Raw genomic sequence first — 12,377 nt, 5'->3', positions numbered from 1 at the left:
AAAATAAAATAAAATAAATCAGCATTATGGATTTGCTCCTTTGTCTGGTAACACTTTAGGGTCCAATTCTCACTATGAACTAGTTGTTTATTATCATGCATATTACTAGGATATTGGCTGTTTATTAGTTCTTATTAAGCAGATATTAATGCCTTTTCTGCATAACCATATTCCACATCCCATAATCCTACCCTATACCTGAACTTAACAACTACCTTACTAACTATTAATAAGCAGTGATTAGTAGTTTACTGAGGCAAAAGTCATGCGTACTAGTTAATAGTGAAAGTTGGACCCTAATCTAAAATGTGACCATTTTTCCCATTGTACTGAAATCGTACCGAACCGTGACTTCTGTGTAGCATCCCTAACAGACAGACAGACAGATTTAAAACAGACAGAAAAATATTTTATCTAACAGTTCATCAGTAAACACACACTGTTCTTTCTGAATCCGACAGAAAAAATATTAACATGCCCTTAGCATGTTTAGCAGATTCATTTGCACACATACTGTATGTTCTGATGACGTCTGTGTGTTTTACTGAAGGTCATTAAACTGACATTAAAGTGAAAGTAAACAGGAGGAAAATCAGGAGTACGTTTGATTCTCACTGAAGTTGGTCTGTTTTTATTAATGATATTTAAGCATTCCTAAGGTCTCTTTTTGAATGGTATTTGTATTACAGTGGGATAGGTTAAATATTACTGTGTTGAGTCTAACAGCTCATATTCATCATAACTAACGGACGAGTCTTTGTCTCCGGTGAGTTTCTGTTTCCTCATTGAATATGAAAGCCTGATTTATTATATCTCTCATATTATTTGTGTGTTTCTGGAAAAATCCCTCAGAGTTTGTTTTATTTGAGTCTGTATTTTCACAGGAATGTTGTTGATTATTATCACTTTACTGCTGAATCTCCTCATACAGACTTCTGGTAAGAACACAAACACATTTGGATTTCATTCAGTTTTATGGCTTATATTTTCCACACAAGCCAGATGAAATCAACAAATATTCATATTTATCGTGAAAAATTCATATATGTGAACACTTTCTATAGGTTATTATTGCACTAGATTAAATATTACACAGACATGGGAGATTATTTACAATAGGTTCTTTGAGACACGATCTGTCTTATCTCTAACTCCACTTTACAACATTCAGTCTAAAGTTCAAAAATAACCCTGTTTAAACATTCACTATCTTTACATGTATTTCTAATGTGAGTAAAACTGCTGCAGATTTAGAACCACTATAACTAGTAAATATAATAAATAAATACACTATGTAGGCCTACATCAGAGTCAGAAATTGGCTTTTCCTTAAGGGAAAATATTTGCATAATATTATGAGATTAATGTAATTTTAAATCATCTACATAAAAGTAGGCCTATATAAATTATGAAATTAAAAAACAGGAACTCATTACAATAGGGATGCGATATTATTATTATTGATTATTGTCCTTATTATTGTAATACAGTTTTTCTCAATTGTTTACACACAAATATTGGTACTTGAGACACAATGACCACAGCATGTAACTCATGCACCAACCCCCTGAACCAATTCTGCTAAACTACAAGCACAATTCCTGCTTTACACTCACATTGCAGTTCTAAAACACACTTTTTTCAAAACACTACACACAATTCTCTGCATTTGGCACAATTTTCGGGCAGAAAAATCTCTTGTTTTCACAAGGAACACACTGCCATTCAAATATGCACACTGACTCATCACATGGGCAAACACCTGTCACACATTTTTACAATTAGCAAACAGAGCTTTAGCATAAAAGGGCAACAGGTGAGCTCTTCTGTTTTGGAGCAATGGATGCCAACAATGGAAACAGAGGCAGAGCAGCATAGTTTTTTTTTACTGTAACTGTATACAGTAAATTCTTCTGTTGTTTTGTACGGTATGTGCAACTTTGCATTGGTTGGGATGTGCACTGTACATTGTTTTTGTTGGAAAAATAAAATATATTTGTTACCGTGTATTTGTGTGTTCTGACTATATATACATACATATACATATATATATATATATATATGTATATATATATACATATGTATATGTATGTATATATATATATATATATATATATATATATATATATATATATATATGTATATGTATGTATATATATATATATATATGTATATGTATGTACTGAACCAAATAAAGACCAAAGTCATTATGATGAATGGAGAAGTGTTTTCCATTCATCATAGTGTTTTACATAGAGCACATCAGTGTTCAACTGGTTCTTATAAATGTCTATTCATATGATGGTTTGTGTGTGTCATTTGAAAACAAAATACCATTTTGAGAAGAAAGAACATTGTTTTGAATGTAAAGTTTCATTTTGCAGGAGAATTGAGGGGTTTTGCCCATTGTGTGTGTGTTTTTTGATTTGTGTGTAGAGTTCTGAGAGTATGAGGCATGCTTTCAGAAAATGTGTGTAAACAATCAAGAAAAACTGTAATAATGTCGATTAACAGAATAAATTAGAAACATTTTGTGTGTGAGTAACAGCATATTTTTTAGGGTGTACTCACACACGGTTGTCTTGTCTCATGCCCTGGCACGATTGTCCTACACTACATGTCTCTTCCAATCGGGCCAGTTACGGTTAAACAAACACGCTCGGGCACGGTTCAGATCGTCTAGTGTCTAGAGTCTACACAGGCAAAACAAGCGAGAGACATTTATGAATAAGTTTATTAGTGTTTATTATCAGTGTTTGTCCGGTCTCATTTGAGTTAGCGTTTGCATGTATTACCTGTTGGATTGCTATCTAACTCTGCATTTGAACTTTATTCCTGACATTCCTGTCTGCAACTTGCTAACGGAAGACCGGACCACAACTAAATATGAAATATGCAACTCAATTCGCTGCTTTAGCCTGCTGAAGCCTTCGTTTTTTGGACTTTTTAGTTGACTTTTGTTGTCTCGCCATCACCTGTCCTTATGACAACGAGATCCTGAAGTTATTGTTCTGGAACAGGCAAACTACCACCACCCAGTAGACCTCCCAGACACCTCAGGACTTGACTCGTGGAAGGCCGTCATCAAGTGTCTGAAGAGCGTCTGTCCCTGATCAGGAACACAGCTAGACCCCAGGCCCAATTCACCACCTTCAGCCGCGGAGATTGTGCAAATGCCCCCCACAGACGGAGAGCGACCGCCTGCCACAACGAGTGAGCCAGACCCAGAGGACAAGAGAACAGCGTCGACCCTCGCCTCAGAGTGAGTCTGACCAGGGGTGTGAGCCCACGACACCAGCAGCAGCTGAGGGAATACAGGTGGAAGTGAACACTGAGGACTGGCTGATTATGCTGGATATGGAGGTACTGCCTCCCACCTTACCCCACCCTGAACTATCAGATCTTCATCATTGCTGTTGCCCTTAGGCTTCCCCATTGATGCCTTGCTGTGACATGGAGCCTCAGGTCATGCAACCATCAGCCTCGCCCGAGCAAGAGGATCCTGTGGCTCGACCTATCGGCTCCACCTTAACTCCTCCCACCTTTGACTTCACCAGAGACCCTCAATCTTGCGCTCCACCGGGTTCCTTCATCCCATCGGCTCCCCCTTGGTCAGTCATTACTCTACTTCCGCCAAGCCTTCCGCTGTGCTCAGTCCCTCTGGCTACACTGGGTTCCTCCTACCCTCTGGTTCAGCCTCTGTCCTCCGTCACACTTTAGCTCCACCTCAGTACTCAGGCACTCTGGATCCACCTCAGATGCTCGTCGCTGTGGCTTCACCTAGGTCTCAAATGCCAGCAATTCCGCTCTGTCTACACTCTGGGATCAATTGGCTCTGTCTCCGTTGGTTGCCACCAGAATGTTGTCACCCACAGCAACACCTTGGCTCCTCCCTCCAACTCCCTCGTCATCATATCACCATCCCTTCGCTACCTCCTCGTCCGCCTTCTCAGCCTCCTCCTGCCCCTCTCCACACCGCGAGGTTGCGCTTTCCAGAAGGGGGCATTCTGTTATGCTTATTTAGTTGTGTTTGTTCTTATTTTTGTTTTCATGGACGTTTAGTTTGTTTTCTGACATGTGTTTTTTTGTTTGAGTTTCCCTTCACATTAGTTTTTGTGGAAACTAATCTTTATCACAGCTGTTCATCATTTAGTTTATCATTATGTATTTAAGGTCCTCACCTTTACTTCGTGTTTGTCTGGTCTCATTTGAGTCAGCGTTTGTATGTATTATCTGTTGGATTTTCATTAAACTCTGCATTTGAACTTTATCATCATCTGCACCTTGCTTACAATTAAATAAATACAGTATATACATAGATTAAAGACTAACACATTGTATATTTACTTTTTTTGTGTCTCACAGTCTCGTTCACTGTTGTGGTTCCTCGTGATGAGATAGTGGCTCATGTCGGGTCCACAGTCACTCTGCCCTGCTGGATCTCTCCTCCTGAGAAAGCTGAAGCTCTGGAGATCCGCTGGTACCGTCATGACCAGTTCAGCAACCCTGTTCTCTTCTATCAGCATGGGAAGATCCAGGACCTCCAGGAGGAATCGTACAGGAACAGAACCTCACTGACTCAGTGGTCAGATCAGTCTGGTGGACTGAAGGATGGAGACGTCTCTCTACGGCTGGAGAAACTAAGAGTTCAGGATGAAGGTTCATTTCACTGTTATATGAGTGGAGAAAGTGCATATGACAGTGGAAAGGTGGTTCTCAAAATCACTGGTGAGTCAAAAAAATTAAAATTCATGTTTTTATAGATCATTAAAGTGCTAAAGACCTCAGTAAGCAGCACCTCCTTTCTTAGACTGAGAGTACAGAGAAAAGCCATAGATGAGGAGTGTGCAGCTACAGTCCAACTCTACTCTGCTCATGCTACAACCTTCAGTATTGCCACCTGTCCAAGGGGAGCAAATGTCCCTCCATCAGAACATTATCAGGGATGGAGGCAAATGAGAGAATGGGATGCATTGCAGTTTTTCCAAAATAACTCTGATTAACCAAGCTCTATACCCCAATGAAATCGCAGGGGAGTTTAGGCCGGCAATAAGATAATGGGACTCTTATGCGATCAAACCATAACTTGCCAAGCTTGCACCCTGATTTAGTAAAGGCACTCTCCAGAGCCCATTATGGCCAGTAATCTATTGAAAGCACCCAACCCAAGAGGAAGCATATATCCCTACTTCAAAACTCCACAATAGTTGCAGACAGAGGTAAATGAAATAGAGGGACGCTTTTTACAATACAGATTGTTTCAAAGCAGCTTTACAGTGATAACAGGAAAATAATCCAACAAAGTTTGTTTTGGCTGTACAGCAGCTCTAGAAGAAAATAGTGTCATTGTCCAGCTTAAGTAAGTTCTGGAGAAAACAGTGGTGTCATCTTCCCGCTGATCAGTAATGTTGTTGAATATCAAGTGTCCCCAACTAAGCAATCCAGAGGCAACAGCAGCAAGAACCCAAACTCCATCAGGTGACAGAATGGAGAAAAAACCTTGGGAGAAACCAGTTTCAGTCGCTCAATTCTCCTCTGGCCAACAACGAACAGTGCAAGGATTATGATTCAGGCAGCATTACAGGTCAGAAGTCAGATTGGATCAGAACATTTAAAATATTTAATACAGTTCTTAGTTCCTCTAAGCCAAGGGTGTCAAACTCATTTTAGGTTAAGGGCTAGAGGGGAAAAAATTTAACCATGTGCGGGCCTGACAGTGCTGACAGTTACATTAATATTAACCATACAAACTACACATTCATTTGCAAGAAAAAAAAAAAAAAAACACTGCTCTTTGAAAACTGCATTTGTTTTTACTGCGAAAAGACTTTATTAGTTTTTATGGCCAATTCCAAATGATGCTACATAAGACACCTGCACAAAACAAAAACAGCAGACGATCTGAATGAAAATGCAAATTCACTCTCTGACAGTAGGTGGCGCTTGTGGAACAGCAGTGATATAGCGTTTCCTTGGTTACCGATGTACACAAAGCAGCGCTGCGGTTATAAAATAGGCTACTTATACGGAGATTGAAACTTTTCTGAAGACAATTCCCTTCTAAGTTACATTCATATAAAACCCAATTCAATATTTATATTTTTCTTGCTATATATTCCACAAACAGTGAGCTTGGCCTGGTACAGTATTTGCTCTGCTGGCGCGTCTGTGTTCTTCTCTTTGCGTCAGAATTTAGCATGGCTGTGTTAACGTTCTGCTTACAGAATGAGTAATATTTCCAGACAAACGACAGTTTGGGAAATTATTGCAAAGCAGTTTGCTTGCAAGTATAGAATATATATTGGTCAAAATAAAACTAATAACTGTTCGGATTTATAGTGAGAGCTCGACTTTCTTTGCCCCATCCTACCATGTCAAGCTCCTCAGAGCTGGTCACCAGCAACATGATTTGCCATTGTTAAGTTTTCACATGCTACAAACAAACGGCTCCTGAAGACAAGAAAGCTGATGACATGTGACTCAGACACCCTTTTATACGCACAACTCTCCATGTGTGATGTCATGTACTGCTGTCTGCCAAAGACTGGTGTGTGTCTACACATGCTCATGACGAGGGCGTTCCCCATAATGTCAACACCAAGATGCAGTGTTGAAGTTCCACTTTGAAAGGGAACTTTGTTTGACATCAAGCCGGGTGTGAATACATAAATTGAACATGAGCACAAATGTTTCATGTTAACTTTCATTGATTGTTTTTAGAATTATTTATTTATATATTTTGTTCCAGAGTTGATTTTAAATTCATATGGACTTTCTTCCTCAGATCCACCAGATTCATCAGATCTATGGAAGACTCTTTTCTTCACTCTTCTCATTTGTGCTCTTCTGGGTTTGGTTATTGGGTTGATCCTGTACAAATACAGACACAAACTAACAGGTAAAATCTGATAGAAAGATTTAAAAAGAGTTAGTCTTCAGGAGGTTTTGTGTTTTATGCATCCCTTGTGTTGATATTTTGTATCTGTTTTGCAGTGAAGAAACCAAAAGATCAAAGTAAGTAACATGAACTCACATCATTAACATCTAAACAAAATCATGAATCAGACAAACACTTTCAGGAGTTACTGGGAGAAAACTACTCATCTTTTCTGAAAAGACTTTCTGATACAGATAAATGAGTCTGTTTTTATGCCAGTCAATGCCGGAGATAGTTAAATGTGTAATTTAATGTGGCATGAAAAGTCTGGAGAAATGATAATTGATAAAACAGATAGATAATTAATCCCTCCAATGATTTTTTTTCTTATTTTAGTTTGTGAGGACGTACTTATGGAGAAACTGACAAAAGAAGGTACTTCAAGTTGTTTGTTCTGTGTTATACTTTTATAAGAACCATGAAAAGTCTGGAAAATTTGTAGAAACAGATTGAAAATTAATCCCTCCAATGACATGTTCTGTCATTTTAGTTTTTGAGGATGGACCTGTGGAGAAACTGACAAAAGAAGGTTTTTTTTAATAAAAAACGTAACTGCTAATTGTTAAATAAACATCTACATGCATGTTGTAGCAGAAGAAAACATGAACATGTTTTGGTGGAAAATAGAATAGAAATAGAAGTTTTCTTCAGTGAAAATGAAAGTGACATGTGAAGGCCAAATATGGTTAACCACTCAGAATTTGTCGTCTGCATTTAACCCATCCAGTTAGTGCACACACATTAGGAGTGAGTAGAGGTCTCAAATTGCTTATTTTTCATTTCAGTTGAGGGAGAGATAAATATAGAAGAACTGAGGAAACATGCAGGTATGACAATCTCATTTACATACATTTCATACATGAATACAAGTGAATATGATCTCACACACGAGTTCGAGGATCAATAATTGTTGCTTTGTTTTTTCCTCACAGTTCAGATCACTATTCACCAACAATATGTATCTACATATTTGAAAGTTTCTAAGGACCGTAATATGGTATGGAATAGTAAAGAATATAAACACACTGGAGAGGGATTTCCCTACAAATTGTATGCATTTGGAGCTCAAATATTTACATCTGGACGTCACTATTGGGAGGTTTCATTGGCACGTCCACCTAATCCTCCTAAAAACTACTGGTTAATTGGTGTGGCGAAAGATGAAAGTTTTCGTTCAAAAGACAAATCTGTAACTCCATCAAACGGTTACTGGTTTCTGTGTTCAGACGGTCCTAAAGGCTTTTACATCAACTCTGATCCTCCAGTTAAACTCTCACTGACGCCGAGACCTGAACGACTGGGAGTTCTGTTAGATTATGATGACGGTCAGCTGTCATTTTACAATGTCAAAGAGAAGAAACATCTCCTGACCATGAGCACCAGATTCACTGGATCAGTCGTTCCTCTGTTTAATCCAGGTGTAGGAGATAAGAGTCGACTTAAAATTCTAGATTGTCCAAAACATCCAGAATCACCTGAAGAGTCCAGTCAACCTTTACTGAATAACTCTGAGTCTACACCGGATGCAAGTGGCGCAACGAAACATGTCAAAAGCAAATAGAAACCATTATAATCGGTGATGCTGTCTACACTGGATGCTGAACAACACAGTATGATGACAGAAATTATGCCCTGCTCTATTTCTGATGTACTCCACACACACTGAAGCTGCCGTCACATTAGTGATATTTCAGCCAAATTTCATAAAAAGCTCCACTGTCTCTTATAGCGTAGCGATGTATGAAACACAGCTCACACAGACGACACTTTCAAACCAAGCAGCTTCAGTTTGTCAGCGCAGCGAAAAAACAGCAAAAACGAGAGTGTGAAATGTGAAATTACATCTGATGTTGTAAGATATCTTCAACAGATGGACACTTTTTATAACTTTGTAATACATGTATTTTACTGTAAATGATTGAAAATTGAAGTATATTTTGATTGATGTTTTTGTTATTTTAATAAAAGACAATAAATAATAAATCAAAATATTTCAAAGGGTTTTTCTTTATAAATGCTTTGTGTTCACTGCTGTGAACCTCTTAAATGTGGAAATAATTTAGAAGTCCAACAATCACAGCTGTGGTACCTTACGGTCGGGACTACAGTCACTGTTCACCTGTAAGACCTTCTTTCTTCAGTCAAACACAGGAGGAGATGTTCAGAGCTGAAACTGTTGAGCTTTAAAATAATAAAACGCACCATGAAAGTATCATAAAAGTAGTTCACATGACTTGTGTGCTTTATTCTGTTCTGAGGTTATATGATCTTTTATGAATTTTGTGTGATGAACAGAACAAAAGATCTTCAGCCTGAACAGAACAAAACACAACAGCAGGAAAGAATGACACCTGATGTGATGTTTGAGATACCTGTCCAAAGTCAGAAGGACAAAACTGAGAAACTCATAAACTGAAAATGGAAGTTTCTGTTGCATGTTTCGTCACCAGAACTGATGTGATATGTTTCAAGATAAAAGAAACCTAAAGTATAAGAGACCAAGTGAATGTCAAGATGCTTGTAATGATTGTGGCTGATAAGGACAAAACATTACAGTGTGAACAAACTAATCTAACATAGAGATAAAATCAGATTCTCACAATGTGACACAATCAGAGTTAGTGAATATCAATATAACATCACTGATGTCGTCACTAGTACTGCTCTTCTTCTGCTTCACTTTCCTCCTTTTTAAGCTTCACTATTGCCATAAGGCAGAACTTATATAACACACACTATCGGTCAAGAATTTTTGGATGTTAAGATGTTTTAATGTTTTTAAAAGAAGTCTCTTCTGCTCACCAAAGCTTCATTTATTTGATCAAAAATACAGTAAAACAGTGAAATATTATTCCAGTGTAAATCAGTTGTTTTCTATGTGAATATATAGTAAAGTGTAATTTATTCCTGTGATCAAAGCTGAATTTTCAGCATCATTACTCCAGTCTTCAGTGTCACATGATCCTTCAGAAATCATTCTGATATGATGATTTGAAACATTTATGATTATTATCAATGTTGAAAACAGTTGTGCACATTTTTTTCAGGATTCCTTTATAAATATAAGTTGAAAAGATCTGAATTTATCTGAAATATAAAGCTTTTGCAACATGATAAATATCTATAGCTACTGTCACTTTTGATCAATTTAATGATCGAGATAAATGCTGTTCTTTTGAATTTTCTATTCATCAAATAATCCTGAAAAAAATTGTACACAACTGTTTTCAACATTGATAATAATAATTAATACATTTATTTTCAGTAACAAAACATGCATGATTATATGATGCATCATCATCCTCTACACGCTAAACACAACATGTGTTTATCATCGACTCATATTGATCTATAATATCGCTTTCTGCACCCTTAATTTGCCCTCGCCCTCTTGATAATATTTTTCCTCCAGTCGATCCAGTGGGAAAAAATCCTTAGCCTACACTTCAATGTCGGAGCGACGAGATCTGTGTGGATTTTCTATTATATTCAATCGCCAAACAGAAACAGAAAACACATTTGCATGTTCATTCATACAGAAAATATTATACAAAAACACATCTAATTATACACAGAATATGAAGCGTTATTCATTATATGCTGACTGACGTCTGTTTTATTGAGGGATCACGTTATGTTTAGAAAGTGGAAGTAAAGAGCAGGAAAAACGGGAGGAAAGTCAGGTGCACTTTTGATAGTTTCTGATTTTCGTCCAATTTATCATTTATATTTGACTCTTATATATAATACGCTTCTATCAGCTCATATTCATCTAAACAAACCAGATTTAACAGACGAGTCTTCTGTCGGTGAGTTTGTTTCCTCATTGAATACGACACTCTGATTTATTATTATATCTTTCATATTATTCGCGTGTTTCTGGAAATAAATCCTTTTTTTGTTTGTTTGTTTGTTTTGAGTATTTCTGTATTTCCACAGGAATGTTGTCGATTTTTATAGCTTTACTGGTGAATCTCCTCATAGAGACTTCTGGTAAGAAAAGTTTGGATTTCATTCAGTTTTATGGCAAACACGTAATTCCTGATATATCAACAAATGTTCATATTTATCGATATGTGAACACGTTCTGTAGGGTATCCTCCTGACTACCAGAAAAAAAGTTTTGTGAATTTAGTTTTTTTATGTCATTAAATTGTTTAGAGCAAAAGAAAAAAAAAAAAAGGAAAAATAACAATTTTGAAAAATTATATTTTATTTGTATGTTATGCTATGTCCTCTGTAGTGGACACCAGGACTCAGGTTATTTATTTATTTATTTATTTATTTATTTATTTATTAAATTAATAGACATGAAAAGGCAAAAACAATGGGATTTTTAAAATCACCAATCAATTTTTAGGATTCAAGATTTTATATATATATATATATATATATATATATATGTTACAATTTGTTTAAAGATGATTATTATAAAAAATACAACAGAATGATATAAAATACCATTTTGCTTTATGCAATATGTCAGTAAAATGGCCATAAATGTTTGTTTTTTCCCCCATTATATGCAATGTATCTACACGCTGTATGTAATTTGCATATTAATGTGTTCTTGGAGTAACGTAATGAAATAAGAAGTGTACTAATGGGAATAAAAAGTGGCAAGATTTTCATAATAATATGTATAAAATCAATGGCCACTTTCACTAACATAGCATAATCAAATGAAGCTTTATTTTTAGTAACAGTAATACAGCATTTTCAATACGTTTTAAATACAATACATTTTAAAATTAATTGCATGTCATTTATCAACACAATCATCCAGCATTTAATATGATATTGTAAAATCGATCTATCTTACTGCAGTGTGTAACAGTGTCTCACAGCAGCTGCCGAGCGAACGCACAGAGTAACGTTATAACATCATTTTCAACACTCTCAAATGTATCTAATATGATAAACAGAGCTGCGTTACCTCATACTCATGACCGGGAAAGCGGAAGCGGCGCCGGCGACTGTGTCATAATAAAAGTCCCGCTGCTCGCGACGTGTGTTGTTCAATCACTCCAGCTCCTTGTTCAGCTCCACAACACTCGCTCCTGCTCTGCTTCATACTACAGAGTAACGTTATTAATCAAATCCATGAACATGATTTCTTCCCGACTCCAATCTCTATTCTTTTCCACCGGCCGTTGAGGTGGAGACCACATGTCCCAAGATTCCGCTCTAAAACTTGGCGTCATCAAGCTACGCCTTTGTTTTGAATAGGCCTCTAGTGACCTCTAGCGGACAGAATTCTTACATACTGCACCTTTAATGAGCATAAGAAACTTCATTCAAAAACATTAAAAATAGTAATGTTTCCAAACTTTTGACTGGTAGTATATGTTCATTTTTAGAAAGAAATAGTATCTGTGAGGATTTCCAGTCAGGATTTAGACCGTACCATAGTACTGAGACTGCTCTCATTAGAGTTACT

At 36.9% G+C, this 12,377-nt stretch overlaps 1 protein-coding gene across 1 annotated transcript; it reads left to right on the top strand.

The window, feature by feature from the left end:
* Window positions 1–565: 565 nt before the first annotated feature.
* Window positions 566–8,928, top strand: LOC125264237 (butyrophilin subfamily 1 member A1-like). Its single transcript, XM_048183446.1, has 8 exons — window positions 566–766; window positions 885–938; window positions 4,366–4,728; window positions 6,785–6,898; window positions 6,994–7,014; window positions 7,274–7,312; window positions 7,723–7,764; window positions 7,870–8,928. The coding sequence occupies exons 2-8, from the start codon at window positions 887–889 to the stop codon at window positions 8,496–8,498; spliced, it is 1,260 nt and encodes a 419-aa protein (XP_048039403.1). The 5' UTR covers window positions 566–766; window positions 885–886; the 3' UTR covers window positions 8,499–8,928.
* Window positions 8,929–12,377: the final 3,449 nt, after the last annotated feature.

The sequence above is a fragment of the Megalobrama amblycephala genome, linkage group LG3, assembly GCF_018812025.1.
Source record: "Megalobrama amblycephala isolate DHTTF-2021 linkage group LG3, ASM1881202v1, whole genome shotgun sequence".
Lineage (NCBI taxonomy): Eukaryota > Metazoa > Chordata > Actinopteri > Cypriniformes > Xenocyprididae > Megalobrama > Megalobrama amblycephala.
The sequence above is the reverse complement of the archived record's forward strand: the minus strand, read 5'-3'. Positions and strand labels throughout refer to the sequence as shown.